This window comes from Panthera onca, chromosome B1 (genome assembly GCF_046562875.1).
Source record: "Panthera onca isolate mPanOnc1 chromosome B1, mPanOnc1 haplotype 2, whole genome shotgun sequence".
NCBI lineage: Eukaryota > Metazoa > Chordata > Mammalia > Carnivora > Felidae > Panthera > Panthera onca.
This window is the reverse complement of record NC_138342.1, coordinates 25422964-25446430: the sequence shown is the minus strand read 5'-3', so window position 1 is coordinate 25446430 and position 23467 is coordinate 25422964. Positions and strand designations below refer to the sequence as shown.

The following is a 23467-nucleotide window of genomic DNA, read 5'->3' as shown; positions in this document are numbered from 1 at the left end:
TAATGTGCCTAATTTTCCACTAAAAAAATAAATTTTAAATATCTTTGAGTACTTTATGATTACTTCTGTCTCTCATCACTCAATAAAAGTAAGAAGAAAATGCAGAGCATTTGTTTGGCCTGCTGACTCTCCTTATTAAGTGTTCTTTAAAAATGTCTTGATTACAAATATATCATTTAGCATATATTATCACCTCCAACACTCTGTGTTAATGCAGAACTGTACTGAGGAAAGAGTTCAACATTATCTGTGTGATTTTAGAAAAACAACTTGTGTAGGCATGTGTCTCTGTGACACAAATATCTAAATCAATAGAAGGTTATTTTTGTGTAATTTAAGTCACTGTTTAAATATACACAAATTTTATCTTGATCAGTGCCTCAAGATTTGGCCTGTCTTCACCCTCAGTTTCAAGATTCTTACCTGATACATGAATATTTTGAATATACAACCGTCCACATTTATACTTTGGATAATATAGACATAGTCTGAACTCTAAATCTATTAAAATCTCTCCCACATCTCCTCTACTAAATGCATTTTAAAACGTAATTAAAGCTTCATCTAACCAGGGATTGAAATTATTAGGGACTAAATTTATAGGAAAAAGCATTTCTTTCTATAACACGACTTATTAATATCACTTTTATAATTTTAAAAAATATTTATAAAATGATAAAAATAATGAAATGTTACAAAGAATTACAAAATAAATTTATTTGCCTTTCTCAATCATTTAATTTTATTATATCTATCTTTAGCTGGTACGTTTTCCAATAAAAATTATCTACATGGAAATAATATATATATAAAGCTTTCAAAAATAAAGTTTCTGAAAAATTACTCCTTTAATTGCTTTGGTTTGAAGAAAAATAAAAAAAAAAAAAGGAAGAAAGAAAATGCCCAGCATGCGTTTATATCATCATGTTTAAGGTTCACTAATTTTATTGTTATACATCTGTGGCAATTAGCAGCCATTTTAGCTATGTCCAATAGATAGGGTAAATTAAAGTTTTTAAATCCAGTTTCATTACTGAAATGATTCATTAAATCATTTTCATTACTGAAAGAAAAGAAGAAAACGATTTAAATATTGCAAGTCAGAGTATATCTTCAGAGATGGGTTTACATTAAAATAATGAATTTAAAATCTTTGAAAAAGTCTTTGTTTTGTTTAAAACTACAACCAGCCAGGGGCACCTGGGTAGCTCAGGTGGTTAAGCATCTGACTTCGACTCAGGTCATGACCTCACAGTTTGTGGGTTCACGCCCCGCGTCAGGCTCTGTGCTGACAGCTCGGAGCCTGGAGCCTGCTTGGGATTCTGTGCCTCCCTCTCTCTCTGCCCCTTCTCTGCTCATGCTCTGTCTCTCTGTGTCTCTCCGTCTCTTAAAAATAAAATAAAATAAAATAAAATAAAATAAAATAAAATAAAATAAAATAAAATAAAATATAATAAAAATAAAACCGCAATCAGCCAAATTCTAACCCTTAATCACTATACTCATCACTTAGAATTAAGCTTTGTTATCCCCCAGGATTACAAAAGCAATGGTGAAAATAATCCCTTATCAACTATACTTGAAGATTGAATTTTTCCAGTATTTGACAAGGTGAAAAGATGTTACCCAATCTCTGCTGTGTTTCTGGAGGTACTCTTCAACTAACAGCAGCATGTCCCAAGATATGTCAAAAGGCCCGAGCAGGTGTGGTAAGCTAACAAAGTCTCTTGGAGAGGCAGAGAATTGCTTTTCCTCTTTCCTTTATTTGGTTTTGTTTCAAAGCCTTTTCTTTTTCATGAGAGTTCTACTCTTTCTATCGATGCTGAAAACAATGTGGTCGCCCACTGGAATCCCATTCCTTTCTTTTTTGTATGGCTGCTGTGTCAGTTATTAGTTTACAAGAGGAACAAACACAGCAGACGATTCCAAATTCTGAGGGGTTTTCTATAACCACCAAGTTTAAATGAAAAACTTTGTTTTTTCTGTGTTATCATGCACTGGCCTTTGACTATGACTATTTGGGTGGGGCAAAAACTATCTGAAGTTTTTAAAAGACTTAAGTGATAAGAAAGTGTAGGACCAAAAGGGAAACAAAGGGAAAAATCTAAAGAAATACATTGATTTTTTTTTTTTTTTATTTAAAAAATTTTTTTTTTTTTAATGTTTATTTATTTTTGAGACAGAGAGAGACAGAGCATGAATGGGGGAGGGTCAGAGAGAGGGAGACACAGAATTGAAACAGGCTCCGGGCTCTGAGCTGTCAGCACAGGGGCCCGATGCGGGGCTCGAACTCACGGACCGCGAGATCGTGACCTGAGCGAAGTCGGCGCTCAACCGACTGAGCCACCCAGGCGCCCCCAAGAAATACATTGATTTTGAGTGTGTGTGTTTGTGTGACATGGAGAGGACAAAGATAGATAGGTAGATAGATTTCTATATGTTTATATGTTACATTAAATACAAACATATGCATACACATTGTGGTAGGCAAAATAATTATTGCACCAAGACATCCAGGTCTAATTCTAGGAATCTGTGAACGTTCCGGGTTAATGGCAAGAGAAGGATTAAAGTGGCAGATCATTTGCCTTTAAGATGGGGAGATTATCCTGGATTATCCAGATGAACTCAATGTAATAATAAAGTCTTAGAAGTGGAAGAAAGAGGCAGACAGAGAACTGGAGGATGGTAGACTTAGACGTATTCGAAAACGGAGACAGGGACCATTGGCAAAGGAATGTGGGAAGTGGCCGCTAGCAGCTGCAAAAGACAAGAAAAAGGACTCTTCCTTAGGGTTTAAAGGAAGACAACTTTGTTGATACTTGAATTTTAGCCCAGTGAGATCCGCTTTGGGCTTCTGAACTCCAGGAAGTATAAAATAATACATTTTTGTTGTTTTAAGCCATTAAGTTTGTAGTAAAATTTGTTAAAGTTAACAGTGAGAAGTTGAACATACACATGCCTACCCTTGCCTCATTGTTTATCTGTAAGTCACCCATTCTTTTGCGCTTACACACTTTCTCAATGTTGACCAATGGAAATATAACGCAGATTGCATATAAAAGCCACAAACATAATTTAAAACTTCCTTGTAGCAAATTTTAAAAAGTAAAACAAGCAACGTTCATTCTAATGTTTTATTCAACCCAATATATACAATATATTATATCAACATGTAATCGTGATGGGATTATTAATGAGACGTTCTACATTCTTTTTATCTGTATTAAGTTTTGAATCTGAAGTGTATGTGGTACTCACATCACATCTAAGTTTGAACTAGCCACATTATCAATTGCTTAACTGTCAAAATTAGCTAATTGCTGCTCTATCGGACAGCACAGATATATATATTGAGATGTTTTAGCTTTCTGAACCCAATTTTGCTGATGGTTTTGAATATATCAGTATAATTAAAAACTATGATTTTAATAATGTATCCGCTTTTAATGAAGAATAGTGATTTTTTTATACACTTCAAAGTATATGCACTTTGACTTTTGTCAAGATATTGACAAAATGCTAACAGGACCATCTCCAGCTATGAATTATTTTAAAATAACTAAGTAGAAATTTATGGTATTTACCTAGCTTCCATGAATTTAGGTGAGCATTTTGGAAAGCTGATCTTTGGGTTCCATACAAATTTGTTTTTCATCACTTATCTTTTCCTATTTGAATTTCTGTTTACCTACTCTATTTTTACTCTGAAATGCTAGAAATCATATTTTTGTGGCACAAAACAAACTAAAATAAGATGAACTGGCTTCTTCACATCTATTCCTGAATGACTGCTTACTCATGCCACAGCATAGCTGCCACAAAGCCATCATGGGTCATTGTATCTGTTCAGCTATATGACGATGAAGTGGCCAGAGTGTCACAGGTGAAAACAAAGGTACTTCAGAGCATCCTCTCCTGTGGCCAGCGAAATTCTACAGGTGCCAATTCTTACAACCTGGGATACTTTATATCAAGACTAAATGCATAGTTTATTCTTAGTGAGATTTTAAACGGCTGTTTTACAAAAAGATAGTAATTACAGATTATGAGACTCGATAATCCTTCTGAAGGTTTTTATTTCAACCTATACAGGTGGTAGGACTTCATTAGGCTTGTTTTTCGAAATAGAGCCGATACTCCTCTAGCATTTGATTTTACTATTTATTTATTTATTTATTTATTTATTTATTTATTTATATTTTGGAGATAGAAAGAGAGAGAGTGTGAGTGGGGGAGAGGGGGAGAGGGGCAGAGGGAGAGAGACAGAATCATAAGCAGGCTCCACTCTCAGGGCACTATGGGACTCTGTGAGATCATGACCTGAGCCGAAATCAAGAGTCTGGCACTTAATCGACAGAACCACCCGGATACCCCCTACCGGGATCTTAAATAACTCTACTGATATTTGAAAATATCATATAAGCCACGCAATGTTTTTCACTGACTATGTCTCCATTCTGTCCCAGTATCTAACAACCTAGCATTTTCTTTGTCTAGTTTCCATACTTAAACATTTTGGGGATGTTATAAACTGTGAACATACACCCACACAGGAGCACCGTCTTCTACACATTTGGTGGGCATAGAAGCTGTTTGTTTGTTTGTTTTTGGTGTTGTTTTGTTTCAAGTTTATCTCAATCTTCTATTTAATTTACAATGAAGTAAATATGTCAACCTCAGATTTTTTTTAAGAATCCTCACTACTTGACAAAAATCTTAAAATGAGGGTATTCTTTAGAATTCTTTTTTTTTTTTTTTTTTTATTTATTTATTTTTGGGACAGAGAGAGACAGAGCATCAACGGGGGAGGGGCAGAGAGAGAGGGAGACACAGAATCGGAAACAGGCTCCAGGCTCCGAGCCATCAGCCCAGAGCCTGACGCGGGGCTCGAACTCACGGACCGCGAGATCGTGACCTGGCTGAAGTCGGACGCTTAACCGACTGCGCCACCCAGGCGCCCCTAGAATTCTTTTTTTTTTTAATGTTTATCTATTTTTGAGAGTGACAGACAGGCAGAATATGAGCAGGGGAGGGGCAGAGAGAGAGAGGGAGACACAGAATTGGGAACAGGCTCCAGGCTCTGAGCTGTCAGCACAGAGCCCGACGTGGGGCTCAAACCCACGAACCGTGAGATCATGAGCTGAGCCAAAGTCGGACGTTTAACCGACTGAGCCACCCAGGCGCCGCATCTTTAAAACTCTTAACATATTTTCTTCCCTCTAAAAATATTAAAATAAATACCTACATATGTTGGTTTATTTTTCCCCCTGACCTGGCTTTAATCTGTTTCTATTGTAGAGCTGTAACAGAATCTTAAGACAGTGGATCTGATCCCCAGATATGGACATTTTTTTTTTTTTTGACATTTGTCTAATGAGTGTGTCAGGAGCAGGTTTTCCCTACAGTTAGCAATGTATTATACTTTATGAATGATGTCCTTCATCATCATTACCGGTCTCCATAGTATCTTGCCAATTTGATGGTTCCTTCTCTACGTATTTTAATTCGGTCTAGGTTATAGATTCATTGAACCCACTGAGCACCATGACTCACTTTGGAAAGGCAAAAACATCACAACCTGATGTCAAAGCAGATGAACACCTTATTTCTTACATTTACATACAAGCATGTCAAGTATAATTTTCCAACCATGGGAAATGTAGAAAATAGGATCAGAAGAAGCATAGGCTGGTGCACACCTCACTTCTTCCATCTTTAAGTACAGCTGAAGTGAGCTGAAGAGAACATTTTAGGAGGGTCTGAATAGCAGTTTGATGTCTGGAAATTGTTCAAAAAGAGTGGGACAACTGCCCTCATTGGCCATTGACATTAATGATAGTAGTTGGAAGACTGGGAATGGAGCACATAGTATATGTATTTTAACGTCATTTTTTTTTCCTTTTTTCTGTTGCAGTTAGTAACATCACATCCTTCTCTTTCAGCTGATGTGATTTGTAAGAGTACAGACTGAAGTCCTCTCATGTTACAAGGACCATTCCCTACGTTTGGCTATAATAACGAAATTGGTCCTATCTGAAAGCCAACAGGTACATGGCTCAACAATTTTACTGTTAAAAGTTAACACCAGAAGCTCAAGAGGAAGCATCATTGTATTACATTTATTTCTCTTTCTTTGGGACAGTTCTTTAAACCCTTGGAAATAGTATCATTTTCCCCAAACTGTAGAAGATTGTTATTACACTGAGGCATCCTTCAAGATCACCCCATATCTTTGTGTAGCCAGTGGAGAAGGAAATGCTAAAACCTACTGGCACTGTTTTCAGCCGGGTTAGGAATTATCCATTTTTAGCCACCTAAAAAAAAAAAAATGTTCTCTTTGAGGATATGCTGTACTCATATGACCCTTTTTGTAGCATTTAGAATGAGACCAGCTAGAATTTCCAAAATAAACACTATGCTCCATGCTTTCTGTCATTTAATCTCCACCACCATTCTACAATGTATAAAACATTATTATTTCTAGTAATATAAAAAATGGAGGACTTAAGAAGCTTAATTATTTGGCCAGGCTCACTCAGCTGGTCAGGAACCTAGAACTTGGTCCCATGTCTATTGGACTCCAAAGCCATGGCCTTACCCATCACACCAGAGAAATGTTAAGGACAGCTTCATGGCTAATATCACATAAAATCTTTATATATTTTTTTATCAAAATTCCCTAATAAAGAAAAAAAACTATATATATATATATATATATATATATATATATATATCCCCCTATATCTTTATTCCCTAATAAAGAAATATATATATATACACACATACATATATATATACATTTATATACATATACACAATGATATATTTATAAATAATTACACACATATACATGGATATAATCCTAATTTGCAAAATATATTTTAATTATGTTCTCTCAGGGAGGAGATTAAAAATACAAGAGCCAAGATAAGTCATCCGGAATCATCAGAAGGGACACTGAATCTCCAAAGGAATGATGACCAGTTTTATTCTTTGGGGCGATTTCAAACTGACTAAATTTAAACTATTTAATCTTTGCCTTTTACAATTAAATAAGAACGTGAGTTATCTGAATCCGCACTAATATGGCATCCACTGGCCAAATGTGGCTATTTCAACTTAAATTAAGACAGAGTAAAATTTTTAAGCGTTACTTCCTCAGTCACCGAGCCCCGATCTAACTAGAACGAAGGACGAAGTAAATAATGCTTTTATCAAGGATATTCCACCCTAACCCTCTCCCCCATGTACAATCTCCGTCCTATTTCCACCTCTCACAACTATGCACTTTGGATGAAGAGAAACTGTTTGTTATTTTCACATTATGTTTAACAGGATCCAGTCACCAAGTTGCCTGTTCAAATGAAGAGGAAGGCTGAAAGAAATAGGAACTGACCTGGGGGTGGGGCCTGGGGGTGGGGCCTGGGGGTGGGGCCTGGGGGTGGGGACTGGGGCTCTTGTGACATCTGCCCACAGCATATTTCAGGAGACCTCACTGAGGACATACATTTCATTGGTGACTTGAGTGCTTCCAGATACATGGGAAGAGGAAGAGTTTCAAACCAGAATTTGAAAAGCATGACATCTGAACTGAAAGAAATAGCGTGAGGTGAGAACAAGGTGGAAAGATGAACAAAGCCCTGAGCAATCACATCTATAAAATCTCTCTTTGTAAAGTGAGATAAATAAGATGCCTTCTTTCCTTACTCCACCCAGCCCAAATTTCCATTATATATGTAAAGAATTTTAGATAATTATTTTATACCCATTATGAGACAAGTGGGTGGGGGTATTATACTTAACAATTTCTATAAATGACTTTTAAAAGAATTTGCATTTCTAAAATGGGAGGTTGAAAGAGATGGTAATTTAGATTGTGAACCCATTAAGCAGAAATAGGCTCATGTTATGCTTTGTCCCATTTCTAGCTGTTGAAAATGGTTTCAGTGATAAAGACAAGTATCTGTGGCATCATGTTGAATAGCATTAATGATTTTGATAATAACAATAACATTTGTCAATTCTAATAAGGCTTTTGGAATTTACAAGTGGTTTGCTCAAGTCTATGTAATACCTATTTAATAAGGCTTTTACACAAGGTGTTTGACTTAAATTCTTTAAAAATGTTGTATAGTCTATAAAAAACACATTTGTAAAATAAATTTCAAAAAAAGAATTTGTGTCTATTTCAAAAAGAGAAAATTGTTTTTTTTAGAGACACTGGTTAGAATGAGTGAGAATCTTTCTTTTTCTTTTACACATGGAGGTTAAGAATATTTATATCAAAACCATAGTATTCGGAAGAGATTCTCTGTTATTATGTTTGTTATGTTGAGAACATTTCTATAGTGTGTGTGTGTGTGTGTGTGTGTGTGTGCATGTATGTGTGTATAAACATCGCGCTGCTACTTTGAGGTTATCACTGTATACATTTTTCTTCCCGGAAGGGTATACAAATTGTGAATTTCCACAAGTGTAGAATAATGCCTAATGCTGGCACTTATTTAATTGACTGCGTTACATAAAAATTCTATTAAAATTATAAGCAGAACGAGCCAAATAACATTCAATATTTAATCCTTAATGTAATTAATTTTATTTATGATCTGTTAGCTTATTAATCTCTATCCATCAATATTATAGTACAATTAATCCCTGCATTACATTTTCATATACTACTGACACTTTTGAGAATCTTTTTAAAAAGTCACATAGCATTTGCATACATTCTAAACTTTTTCTCTAGCCACACCTTGAGGAAACATTTTTGATGATTAGTTAAAGTAATGATTGATCGGTATCGCTCAATCTCTCTCCTCTCTTTTCACATCGAATCGTTTTTTGCAAGTCGATTGGTAATACGGTGGAAGTATGTAACATAGGCCTCATTCAAATATCAGATACTCCTCTGTTTTGCTTCCTTAACTGGGTCACGGACGTCTAACTCATTAACATTGTCAGAGGCCAGGCCTGAGGAGAGTTTGGAGCTGATGCATGAGCTGTGCCTGGCCTGTGTTAAGTATTGCCCATTCTTTTAGTACCTGCAGTTCCTTGGAATGGTGCGGCACCTGTAAAAGGTTAATGAGCATAGAGACTTTTCAGCCATAATGCGCGTTACAGACAGACACTATACAGACACGGATAAACAGACAAGCAACATGCACGCTGCAGGCACACTACAGGTAGCAATTATTACTGCAGCTCCAGCGCTCGGCTATCTTGCAGAAAACGTATATATATTTTTTCTGACTTGAGACACCATTTCTAAGTTCTATTTTAAAAAGCGGGAGAAAATTGTTTCTCAACAGTTTTTAGGTATACGCATATATATATATACATATATATATATATATATATATATACTTGGCTTGAGTTGCAACCAGATATTTATATCATCCTTTTCATTACAAGTCATTAGCAATCCCCTAAACTTTATTAGATAAATAGATCAATCAATCAATCAATCTCAGTTGATTCTTTCCTTTTCAAAAAGCTTGATTTGCTTCCACCCCAAAAGCACTGATTTCACATTTCAGGCACCTTGCCTTCACTGTATTAGATAACATCTTTACTGCTAAAAATAAATCATGGTCCAAATCATCTGCAATAAATATTTTAAATAGATGCAAACTCTCTGAGCTGTTAAAAGGTAAAGTGAAGACTTTTTGATGAACTCAAGTTTAAAAAAAAAAAGAAATCGGGCTGTCAGGTTTTCTAAAAATCCTAAATTATTTGCCTTCAAGTTCGCATTCATTGCTCTATGAGACTCATCAAGCATTAATGTACATGCATTAATACTACCAAAATTGCAGAGGGCCTGCAGATAAAGAGTTCTTCCATTCCCAGTTTCATTTTTTAAACAACATCTTGCTATTTTTGCAGCACTCAACACTAATACAGAAGTAATCAAATTAGCATTAGTGGTTCATGTTGCAAACTTCAATTTGTATTGCTACAACATCAAAGTAAAAATATTTGCATATCATAAGTAAAAGAGGTGGGGTTTAAATTGATTTAGGGTCTCAAACAAAATTAAGTAGGCCTGGATGGTAAATTAAATGATAAATTGTTCACAAATATCAAAATTAAATATATTCATACTTTCAAAAAAATCCCAAGGCCTGTGTACTAAATGCTAATGAAATATGAATATTAGAAAAAGAATGGAATATGACAGTGCATATGGAAAATGTTGGGTTTCTCATATTCTGAGAATTCTGTTTTAATTGAATTCAGACTATTGTGTTTAGAGCTATTTATAAATCAGAGTATGTAGGTGATAACTCAGAGTGTGTAGGTGATCATTTTCTTTCTATCTATCTGTCTATCTATTATCTTTTTATCTAGCATGATATTCTGAGTCTAATTATTCTCAATATTTCACCATGTAGGGAAATACAGTGACTTTGATATACTTGGCATAAACATGCCAAATTAATGTGATTTCCAAAAATATACATTCCTCCTTTTATCACATGGTATTTTCATGAAGTTTCCCTGCTTATCACAATGACTAATGTTTTAATACTCCCTTCTTATGTGGTAATTCATTATGGCCAAATTAGTAGAAACACAAAATTTTTATGTATGGGTATTTTTGTGCAACCCACATCTATATGCTTTCCAAGGAAGTAACATGTTTTCAAAGCTGCAAATCTGTCCTTTAAAAATAATTCACATTCCTGCTTTAGCTCAGTCTCACCCTGACAATGACTTAGTGAATGACCAACACTCTCAATATAATGCCTTCCCTAGAAATTAAATATTCCCTAATGTTTCCAGGAGGCATTATGTTCTTTCTTCCCTGGCACACACTCCTAAATTGCCTTAATATGAGAAGTATTCTCTAGGTGATCAGCATATAACTATGCACTGATTATTTATTTTGTTGTTTCATGTTCTAACATTTAAACCAAAACATGTTCCTGTGGTACTACTTTGCTTTGAAATATTTCTAAAAAATAAAATAATTAAATGTACTCAAATCTATTTTATCTTTTAATCTGATGTGTGTATTGGAAAAGAAAGAAAATGCTATTTTATGAGCCATTGTCATGATTTTAAACAATGTAACATAATTTGAGAAATGCTAATGACAAAAATTTCCCAGAGATACTATAAATAGTATCTACCACATTTTATAGCTACTAAATAAGGTTCATGAAGATAATTTGACATCTATACTTGGAAACATTCGAGGTGTTAGCCGGGTGTCCTTACAGAAAGGACATATAAATAAGTAAACAAGGAAAAGAAAGGATTTTCAAGTGGAAACTTGGAACAAAATATAGTTTATCATCTTCTTCTAACTTTTAACGTTCAAGCAGTCTGTAAGTTAATTGTATAATATTCAGGTGGGTAAACGAGCAAAATAATGAGTATTACGTTCAGTTATCGATGGAAGAATTTTTATCCTTGGATTGAGTTTTGTTATTGTTGCTATTGTTTTTTGTTTGTTTGTTTGCTTTTCCCTGTGAGTTGGGATAGAGGAAGATTTTGGAGTATAGTCAACAACATTGATTAGCGTTTTCCATGACAAAATCAGAAGGAAATGGACTGAAGAGTCAGTCTCTCTAATCTACAACCTATGAAACTGTATTTTCTATGTAGGTGTAAAGTATCATAATGTAGGAGTGTAGAATATTATGCCCAAAGACAAAGATATTTTCAAGGGCATTCTAATAATTTTACATTTTAGATCATAGAAATTGAATTGTTCAAAGATCACCTTTGTCATTGTTCAACCATTTCTTCATAATGACATTATAAAGTTATTTATTTGTTTGTTTATTGGCAGGGGGCAAGCGAAATAAGGATTGTCTATACACTTCTCAAAGGTTTTGATTTGCTACAATATCAATATAACAATGAATCATTTGATGATCTGAGTAGAAATAGCTTTTGTTTGTTTGTATGCTTTACCTGAGACCCTCGTAGCTACCAACCATTTTTGTGAGATAATAATAATTCTATTCTCAGAAATATGAAGACAATTAAAAAAAAGACTAAATTGACCTTTTGAGAAGACAGGATGGAGATCTGAATATTAATGTAATCAGTAGCTGTCATTTAGAAGACAAGGAGAAATCCACTGCAGGCCAAACAAAACTGAAACTTAGATGTCTACAACTCAATAGAAATTATTAATAATAGAAGGGAGAATTCAACTTTAAAGAACTCAATATGGGAATTAAATCTTCTTTGTTTTTAGAAAGATTAAAAATACCCATCTCATATCTCTTAATTATTCCAGGTGGAAATTATGAAATTTTCCAAGATGATTCTCACATAGGACTAAGCTCTTGTTTAAGCAGGTCACAATAATTAGCACATCCTTGGATGATGACATTTTGCATTGAAAACCATTGTAGTTTGTTGCAGGATAGGAAGATGGTAGTACATCGATTTGTTGTAGTTTTAAAACTACACAGGCTAGAAGAAATAAAGTGAGATGAAACGTAGTGGGCTGTTCAAGATTCGATAGCTCAAACTTTCCTTCTGCAAATGAGAACACTACAGACAAAAGGGTTAATGCTTTGCTCAGGGTCACACATCCTGCAGCAGCGCTGGGATTCGATCTCAGGTGTACTAATTCCAAGAATTGGGAATTATGTTTATTTCAATGTGAGAACTGAGTAAGCCAAAGGATATTCAACTGAGATGGATGAAGGTCTAGTCTCTGATAGGCACTGTGTATCATACTTTATAGGCATTTGCAAGAAATGGAAGATTCAGGACCAAATCTAGAATTCCTAATCCAGCACTCCTTGGCAATGGCAGACAAACACTCCACTTGCAAAGATTCCTGGATGTTTGAAAGAGAGAATCCAGGAACCCAAGAATGACATTTTGAAGATTTTGTTTCAGTGTAGTCTCTAGTGATAACGCATGACTTTGTGTTAAAACTAACCTTTGCATATTGATCCCTCAAAGAATGGTCATGCAATTATTTTTTGTATTTTCTATACTTTTATTAACTGTTGTATTTGAACTTTTTAGAAAACAACGTCTATTTATTTGAGAGAGAGAGAAAGTAGGGGAGGGGCAGAGAAAGAGGCAGACACAGAATCCAAAGCAGGCTCCAAGCCTACAGCACAGAGCCCAATGCGGGGCTCCACAAACTGTGAGATCATGACTTGAGTCAAAGTCGGATGTTTAACTGAGCCACTCAGGCACCCCAATGTATTTCAACTTCAAGTGTGTTTTACCGATTCCCTTAACCCTCAGCTCTGTAAACAATGAACATAATTGTTTTCTCGAGTGCGTCAATCTTAGCACAATAGATACTACTGTGAGATCACTACTTCCTACTGCAAGAACCCCCAGTCTAGGCAGTCTCATGAATTTACCATAGAGCCAGTGGAATGCTCTGTAAACCTACACAAAGACTTTCTTCGACTCAGTGGCGTGGGGCACTCCGACAGCACTGAATATCAACAGACAAACGGAAATATACTGTTACAATGCTATTATTAGCATTTATAACAGCTCCAGTGCTCTTGATAAATGAAGCCACATTAATTAGTTTCAAGATCTTATTCTCACTTTGGCATATCCAGTAGCACTTCTGAACATGCAATTAAAATATTTCAAAATGTCACTTATGTTTCCATTCTACAAGAAATGCATACTGATGATGGCCCCTTGATTTGGACTAGGTCACATAGATACATACATTTAGAAACAAAAATCTGTCAACATTCTAAGGGTTAAGAAATCTCACCTGCGTTGCTTGTGATACAAACTGATGAGACATAAAACCATCAGTGATCGTGCAAATGTACAACAGCAGTCGTTTTCTGAGTCAGAAATGGTTGCTGTTACATAATCTGGTTACAGGTTTAATCCTGGTAAGTTTGCTTTCCTGTTTATTTTGGAAAATGTAAATTCAGTGAGTAGTTTTGATGGCAATCAGTGAAAACAGACCTTTTTTGACATTCCATAAGTTAAGTTAGCTCTTTATGAAACAAATAGCATAGTTGATTTCAAGGTTAGATGGTAGTCCATGCAGTGACTTTAAGACAAATTATCACTGTCGCTTAAATATTTGGAGATTATTTTTCATCTTGGTCCAATGAATATGTAACATACTTTGGTTCATACTAAACATAGCTTAATTCTTTTAATGTTTATTTATTTTTTGGGGGGGGAGGGGCAGAGAGAGGGAGATACAGAATCTGAAGCAGGCTTCAGGCTCTGAGCTGTCAGCACAGAGCCCGATGTGGGACTTGAACCTATGAACCTTGAGATTATGACCTGAGCCAAAGTTGGATGCTTAACGGACTAAGCCACCCAGATGTCCCATACTAAGCATAGTTGAAAATAAAATAGTGACTTTTTTTTTTCCTTTTCCATTGAAAAGAAAGCTAAATTACAGATTAGAGGGGATGAATCTAGAGATTAGTAAATACATGCATACATATAGATATGTGTTCATATAAAATAAATGGTATAATCTTTTTTTTCCAAGTTGTCTGGCCAGTGTAGGTCCACCTTGACTTCTTGTGTAGAAGTAGTCAGGGACCAAAGTAAAGCTACAAAAGTAGCCCCCGCAGCTACCCTCGTGATCCTAGCAAGAGCCTACAGATGTCTGGATAGCCGTAAAGGCAGGAATGTTCCAGGTGCTATGAGAACTAGACCCAAGGGTTCGTCCTATCCTGGAGATGCGAAAGACAGCAGAAGAGGTGGCGGAAGGAGAAGAACAGATGGAAACATTACTGTCAAATGTGCGTGAGGTCAGTAAAGTAGCTGGAAAAAAAGAAAAAAACAAACAGAAATTCTGACATCCTCGATGGCGTCTTAACGCATAACGTAGAACAGGTCATAAAAATTACGCAAAGGGTTAGGAGTGATTTTGCTAATTAATTTGACGAGGGATTTCAGAAGTGGAAGTCTGGGTGGCAATGATAGCTTTGGTCAGAAAATCAAATCAGTCCTCGGTGTCAGGCTTTAATGGCACCAGGGTTCTGTCTCCTCTCGGCGAGAACGTACTGTGGGCTTTCCTGAGAGAAGACTCCAGAATGTAAGGAAACTCCTTACATAGACTAAATATAATTTCTAGCAGAATATGCATTTACCTATTATTTTGTTTGCTTATAATCAGACTCCAGATCTGCCAGGAAAAGGGAGGTGAAGGCTTGATGTGAGCAGAAACTGAGAGGGAAGTTGTAGGTGGGAGAATGTGCTGGAAAGGCTTGTGAAGTTCTTCTAAGGAGACATGTTCAGGAAAGCGAGAACAAACTAGAGCATGACTCAACCTTCCTCCCCCTTCTTCCTCTGCACACTGCCCTTTGCTCTGCTGCCCCTGCAGCCCTCCGTCCATGCACCACCAATAGAAACAGAACTGAGCCTGGCCCACAAAGGTGAATGGTACTCAAAAGTGTAAGAGAGATGAATTCTGACCGCCTCTATGCTGGGAGAAAAAAAAAAAAAGAAGAAGAAGAAGAAGAAGAAGAAGAAGAAGAGAGCTAACATTTGAAAGAAAGAAAACCTCGGTGACATAGAGCGCAAAGCATTTTCCGCATCAGATCGGCATTGGCATCAGAAGTCTTCATATACAGGATCAAGGTTAAGAAGGGTGAAGACCGAATCTTTTATTATTCTTGGATGCTGTATTATAATACATAAACTGATATATTCTATTAATTTAAAAGAGGATCTTCGAGGAGCTTGTACTTTATTCAGCGATAGAAGAGGGGCTTTTTATTGTCTAAAATTGATTTGATTTCTAATAAAATATTTGCTTCAACCTTGGGCAGCAAGGCAGCAGATAGTTCAATGTGAGACAGTAATATTATGAAAAATTGTGATATTTTTTTCCTGCAGCTCAAAGCCTCCTGTGTTATCCATCAAATTCATTTCCCTTGTAACTAAATCTGTCATAAATCTAGGCATCCAAAAATGAAATACGTTTCCTAACAATAATCTACTGTCAATAAACTTAATAAAGCCTTTAAATGATACAACACTTTCTGGTGGTTTTAAAATGCTTCACAAATAAATTATTGATCCTGGTACTTAATGGTGATATTAATAGTAATTATATTAACAGCAAATACGAAAATTAGGTATGGGCGAGGGTTAATTTGTTCCAGCCATTGGAGCTCTATTTTTCTTTTAATCTTTCATGATTATAAGCAAACAAAATAATGGGTAAATGCATATTCTGCTAGAAATTATATTTAGTCTATGTGAAATAAACCAAAATTGATTCCATTTTTAAAAATTTAAGAATTGCTGAAAAATTTGAGGTAGCTTTTAGGAATTAAAAGAATAAACAGTTTTCAGGGGCGCCTGTGTGGCTCAGTCGGTTGAGCGTCCGACTTCAGCTCAGGCCATGATCTCACAGCTCGTGGGTTCAAGCCCCGTGCCTGCCTCGGTGCTGACAGCTCCGAGCCTGGAGCCTGCTTCGGATTCTGTGTCTCCCTCCCTCTCTGACCCTAACCCACTTGCATTCTGTCTCTGTCTCTCTCAAAAATAAATAAACATTTTTAAATTTTTTTAAAAAGAATAAACAGTTTTAATTACAATTGCTAGAATTCCCTTATTCAACAATGAATCGATCACTTGTATCTGGGTGAGTAGGATACCCTACATTCACTTTTTCTTTATAAGGCTTGTGTTTTCTTCTTTTCAGAAAAGAGAAAACATAATATGAATATTGGAATTAGAAATAGTTCTTACTGTTCATGTTTGGCTTCATCTTATATCTTACATTATCTATTGCTTAGATACATTGCGTTAAGCATGTAAAGAGAACCCATGTTTGTCCCTAGTAGCTGAATACACTCTCTCCAAAAAAACAAAAAACAAACAAACAAAAAACCCTACACTACTTATAACATCTCAGTTTTAATATTGATCTTGTAAGTTTCAGATTAGTGCGTTTGAATTATTGGTCTGATATTTAGGAAAATGTGTATTTTGTTACCAGAAAGCTCTCATGTAAATAGTCATGTTGAATACTTTTATGCCTAATGTTATTTTACTTGAGACTCATAAGGTGTTAAGTGAATATTAACACCCTACGTTATCTTAAAGAAAGCAGCATATTTAGCCTTTATATGAGGAAACAAAGAAATCAGAAGGTCACTTATTCCTGAAAACTATTAACACTGCTGGTCTAATAGTCCAAACAAAGGAGGTAAAGTTGTTGAAACTGTTCCTATCACTGTGGCAACAATTCTCCGTTATAGCAATGTCTCAACCTATTCTCAGGGTGGGGGCTATGACGCCATACCTGTGTATAGGAAAATAAACATCATCAGACTGAGGGTTGTGAATAAAAACTCACTGTAAGGTAACAGATGAACGGTCTGTGTGGAATGACCATTCACTATTGAAAACTCTGGTCCAATAAGCACTAAAGAACGTAATTCATTTTATGCATGCTTGTGATCAGATACTGGAAGAGAAACAAAGGTAACAAAATAGTGCCTGGCTTCAAGGGCCCTTGCATCTAATTGGACATCAAAACATATGGAAGTGAGAAGTAACAATATTAGGCAAGGAGAATAAAATAAAGACTGGAATTACAGATCAGATGGTATTGCCTGCCTTATGTGCATGCCAGAAGAGTATTGTTTCAGAGTGAGAGAAGATTCTGGTGTGGTTTGGAAGGGAACATACTTTCTGTTTTCATATCACTGTGTATTACAAATGTCAAACCACGTTTGACCTATGAGTGAGAGTCAATCGGTACTGAAGCTTGTAACATTGATCATCTCATTGTTTATTATCATCTCTAACATTTTCTTATTTAGCAAAAGGATTAAACAAATTATCAGTCAAAGGTTAAGCTTTAATTTCGGGTCGTGCCAAAATACTTTTTAAGGGAGCATTCCTTCAAAGTATTTGATGATGCACTAATCTTTCCTCACCCATAAAAATTGTTATTAGCTAGAAGTGTCCCAAATATGATTTGTTTTGTGGTTTTGTTTAATAATGACATTATTTGGATTAATGTCCAGAGATAATAATTTCTCTTGCCATATTTAAGATACCTGTCTATTCCTTTATTTAATTTCAGTGAAAACTGAGTATTATTTACCAAAGAGTGAAAAAAATCTTTAATTTTTGACAAACATTCATAGGTAGTATATTAATTATGAATGTATTTTATGATAGATATTACTAAAGCAACAAAGCATATGGACTCTTATTAAGTGCCAGATATTACTGCATAATGTAATTCGTACTTTTAACCCTCACAAAAACTTTGAACATACTATTATTCCAATTTTCATTGCAAATAATGAAATCAAAGCTCACAAAGTTTAACTTGCCTGAGATCACATAGCTAAGTAAAGATTTGAACATAGGTGAATTTGAACCAAATCATAATTTCCCACTAAATCACAGCACTTTTCAATACAAAAATATTTTCATCAATGAAAGTGTTTATATCCTGCTGACGGCAGCGTTGTGTGGATTGTCAAACTAATGCTAAGATTCTACTGTTGGAGGTTTGAAATAATTCTTACCTGGAATGTAGCACAGAAACAGTATTTGGAAAATAATCAGTGATCTATAATCATTTCATTTTATAGATGAGAAAATTAAGGCTCAAAAAGGAAAAGTCTATTGCCCAAGTTCACAGGCATTCTGAAGATTGAGCCAGAATTGAAAAAACAGTTCTCCTGAGTAGTAACAGCTGCCGATAAATTTAAACGATGTTTTCTTGGGGCGTCTGGGTGGCTCAGTCAGTTAAGCGTTGGACTTTGGCTCAGGTCATGATTTCACAGTTCGTGGGTTCGAGCCCCTCATTGGACTCTGGCTGACAGTTCAGAGCCTGGAGCCTGCTTCAGATTCTCTCTCTTTCTCTCTCAAAAATAAATAAACATTAGATTTTTTTTTTTAAAGATTTTTTTCTTATGTATTCGTAAGATAAGAAAGTCCGGACCTGTGAACTCAGGTTTTTAAACAAATGTCCCTAATGTAAATTGGGCCCTACATATAATGACCTTTTGGATGATGCTCATAAAATATGGCCAAGCAACAAAGAAAATTCAGAGTACGCAAGAAAAATAAAGAGCTAGAACATTTCCGATTTATATGAAGACGTGGCACCGTGCTGACCACCATATTATTTAACTACCAAATAATATTCATTTCAAAATGGCCTACAGGGGTCTTTAAGAGGCAAAAGACAATTGTTCAAAGTTCTTCACTCATTAAAAGCACCTGATTAGGTGACTTGCCAGAGTTACCCAGGGAGCAGGGAAGGAAGAAAGGCCCAGAATTTAGGCTGTATGATAAAGAGCCACAGGCCTCCATGGAACCTCCCGGCCTCTCACTGTCATGAGGAAAAGACAGAATGAGTAACTGGAATCCTGAAGTGGAATTTAGATAGATAATTTCTGAGAACAACACAGTGCCAGAAGATTCACCCTTGCTGATATCGCTTAATACACCACCATATTCCAAAGCTGGCTGAGATAGAAGTCATATTCTCCACAGGCATGCACCCCACCCAGATATGGGAGGCAAGGGGAGAGGGGAAAAAAAAAAAAAACAAATCTTATCTTGTCTCCAGAAGTCTTCCATTGATAGATAAGGCAGGTCCTACCCTGACTTCAAAACGCCTAATTGAGGACTCCACAGACAGAAGTGGGCCAAATTCTCTGGGGAATGAGGTAAGGGGACAGAAGAAAATGGGGAGAGGGGCTGAGAAGATTTAGGACATATGCAAAGGTGACAAAACTAAAATAATCTAGTGTTGGAAGAATCTGGATGTTAGTTCTAACTTTTACAAATATGAAAACAGACCTAAATATCGCTAGGACATTTTGTCGTATCTGTGTATACAGGAGGCTTTTAAAGAAAAATATAAGTGCCTGCTTATGTACCAATATTGCGTATTTACTACAGATAGAAGTATTTAAAATAAAAATTTATCTAGACAAGTAAAATAATCAACCACACATTTTCATTGGCAATGGCTATTTACAAATAAGCACAGCGTGGATTTAAATAATCTGCTATTACTTATGAAACTAAATTTACTAAATTAGTTTGGTTTAGTTTAGTAATTATACAGTTTCCAGATGAGCTACTGATGATTTTTAATGAAATAAAACAATTCCCACTTCCTGCCCTTGAAAATCAAGACGTATAATTGTTTTCTCTTATTAAACAGTGACTTTTGTTCTAATTCTTGGCAAGAACGAGATTAGAAATAGGCAATAAGATCTTGTCAATGGCAACCAAACATTTTCCCAGAGAGTTGCATTTTCTGGCTTTTCTTTAAGCATTTTATATCGAAAGTAGAAATAAATCCTCCTGAAGGTGCTAAAAATCAGTTTGAGATTTAAGAGATTAATTTTTGGAAACTTTAGCGATGAAACCCACTGATACTGTGATTTGTAGTTGTTAACCAGAGAAATCCTAACAGTGAAGAGATGAGCATTTACGAATGACCACACTATGAGGATTGTATATTCTTTCAATGTAAGACAAATGTTCACCTGCAAAGGTAGGGATTTATCAGGGCCAAAAGGCATTGAAAGACATAATGGAAAAGCTGCAGGGGGTCTGTGGCCAGAGACCAAAGGAAGGCCTGGGAAACACTGAAATTTCTATCTGGTTTAAAAACACTCAGTGAGGTGTAGGGTGGGGCAGCTTTAACATTCACAGACCATGAGTGTCGATAAATTTTAAAATCACTGCAGTTTCTGAAAAGTCAAAAGGTGTTTTCACTATTGTAATATGAAAAAGCAAATCAACATGGATGGAACTGGAGAGTGTTATGCTAAGTGAAATAAGTCATACAGAGAAAGACAGATACCATATGTTTTCACTCTTATGTGGATCCTGAGAAACTTAACAGAAGAACATGGTGGAGGGGGAGGGAGAAAATAAAAAAAATTAGAGAGGGAGGGAGCCAAACCATAAGAGACTCTTAAAAACTAAGAATAAACTGAGGATTGATGGGGGGTGGGAGGGCAGGGAGGGTGGGTGATGGGCATTGAGGAGGGCACCTGTTGGGATGAGCACTCGGTGTTGTATGGAAACCAATTTGACAATAAATTTCATATTAAAAAAAAAAAGCAAATCAAGGCTAAGCTGCTATCAGAATATCAAAAGTGTTCAGTAGTTAAAAATGAATGAATGGATGAATGAATGAATGAAACAAATTGGGAAAACTAACATCCTGTTTTGTAAAATGCACGTACCTTAAAAACATAAGAAAACTGGGCACAGGTAATATCTCTGAAGAACGTCTGCTGATGATCATTTGAACATTTAGTGTTAGTCTTCCTGGGATACAGAAGACCATGGAGAATATCCGGTGGTTTTCGTATGACTAGAAGTAGTTTAGGATGACAATGATCTTCTCTTTGTAAAGGAGGGGCATATATTTGTGGAGAAAAATGATTCTGATGATTCTGAATAGGTAGTATTACTCAATTTTTAGGACATTCCAAAGTGATATGTTCTCTCTGGGAATCTTTTTCATGGCTGTTTGGTAGGCCAACCTATGAGTGGTTTGAGGCAGTCAGCATTGAATAAAATTTAAGACTTCCCCAGTTCTCCCTTCCCATACAGGGGAGGGGAGACAGCAAGAGGGAGAGAGAGAGAGACAGAGACAGAGACGGAGACAGAGAGAATGAAAGGCAAAGAGCAGAAAGAATTTGAAAAGTACTGCTGGTCTCTATTTCTCCGAGGATTGTCTGAACTCGAATTAGAATTAGAACTAGAACTAGTTAGAACGAGAACAAGAACTAGAATTAGAAGTGGCGCCTGAAGACAGAACTGAATGGTTCCATCTCGTCCCAAAACTTGAACAGATGAAACTTGAGCTGCCTCGTGGGGATGAACAAAGAGAGTTGTTGAGACAGAAACTACTCTTGGTGAAGAAAATGCTGTAAAGATTACTGAAATGACAGCAAAATATTTAGAATATTACATAAACTTAGTTGATAAAGCAGGGATAGGTTTGGAGAGGACTGATTTCTCTGAGGATTGTCTGCCCCTCGAAATCTCTCTGCTGACAGAGGGCTAACGGCACCAAAGTCAGCCAGTCACAGGCTACCCAAGTGCAGTGTGGCTGCCTTCTTGAGCTGATGGTTCTTTCCAGAGACATATAATCTATGTACTGAACTTAAGTTATTTATTTATTTATTTTAAAGAGATAGACAGTGAGCACAAACAGGGGAGGGGCAGAGGAAGAGGGAGAGAGAAAATCCCAGGCAGGCTCCACTCTCAGCGCAGAGCCTGATGCACGGCTCCATCCCACGACCCTGGGATCATGACCTGAACTGAAATCAAGAGTAGGACGGTCAACCTCGACCGACTGAGCCACCCAGGCGCCCCTGAACTTAAGCTATTAAGAGTGAGCAAGACGGTGAGAGAAATATAAGCCAACTAAATAAGGAGGCTCTTTCTTTTGTAGTTGTTACTAATTCCTCTCAGCTTACTGCCTGCCTCCCTCAACAGCTCTGCCTCCAAAGCAGCTACCATAAGATAGCTTCAAAAAAGGAGTGATACTCTAGCATTTTTGAAATATTTGCTTACCTTAAATATGGCCCGACTTTAGAGACTTCTGAGTGGGGCTATCCTTTCCAAAGGAGATTGTAAAATACTAACTCACATTCTTAATTTGTCTTGGCACTCCTGGATATTTTGGTTAATTATCAGAAATTAGCTTGAGGGAAAGATTAATCTTTGTACCTAGCCAACACACAACTGGTAGTTTCTAGTTAGTGAAGCCCCATGACAGCTTCCACCACGTCTTATCTTTATCAAGAAAAATGGGACGCTTATGTGGTGAAAGCACCTGTAAGCCAATTTAGTTCATTAAATATCTAACTTTGGTTATGAAGTGAAGAAGTCTTGAATTTAGAAAAAAAAAATCTTTCATATTTAGTGAGAAAGGATTAAGTTTTTATGGAAAATTTCTGTGTTGTTTTCCTCCCCAGATGACCAGAAGTATTATTTCTAGTAATCAAAGAGAGAAATTCATATTTAAATAACAAAGAAAAGGGCACCTGGGTGACTCAGCCTGTTAAGCATTGGATTTGGGCTCAGGTCATGAGCTCACGGTTCATGGGTTCCAGCCCTCATCGGGCTCTGTGCTGCCAGCTCAGAGCCTGGAGCCTGCTTCAGATTCTGTGTCTCTCTCTCTGCCCCTCTCACGTTCATTCTCTGTCTTTCTCTCAAAGATACATAATAAATATTTAAAAAATAAGAAAGAAAGAAAGAAAGAAAGAAAGAAAGAAAGAAAGAAAGATGGAAAGAAAGAAAGAAAGAAAGAAAGAAAGAAAGAAAGAAAGAAAGAAATGAAGTAAGGAAGAAAGAAAGAGAGAAAGAAAGAAAGAAAAAGGAAATGCAATCATCAGATTTCACCTACTGACACCAGAATTTAGGCCTTGGCAAGAGAAACAGGAAGGTATCTAGGAGCACTTTTCCTTCAATGCAATTCTGGAGCACAGCTGGGCTAAGTGACAGGGGTACTGCACCTGTC

The 23467-nt window shown here is 36.2% G+C and overlaps 1 protein-coding gene across 7 annotated transcripts in view; it reads right to left on the bottom strand.

The window, feature by feature from the left end:
• The window catches only part of PCDH7 (protocadherin 7), a 422251-nt gene that overhangs the window by 153444 nt on the left and 245340 nt on the right, over window positions 1–23467 (bottom strand). Inside the window, exon 3 of one of the 7 annotated variants that reach the window (XM_078446221.2) lies at window positions 9045–9071. The exons of the other annotated variants lie outside the window; for them this stretch is intronic. Coding sequence (XP_078302347.1) covers window positions 9045–9071 — 27 coding nt within the window. The remainder of the gene's footprint in view (window positions 1–9044; window positions 9072–23467) is intronic. 7 annotated transcript variants of the gene reach the window in all.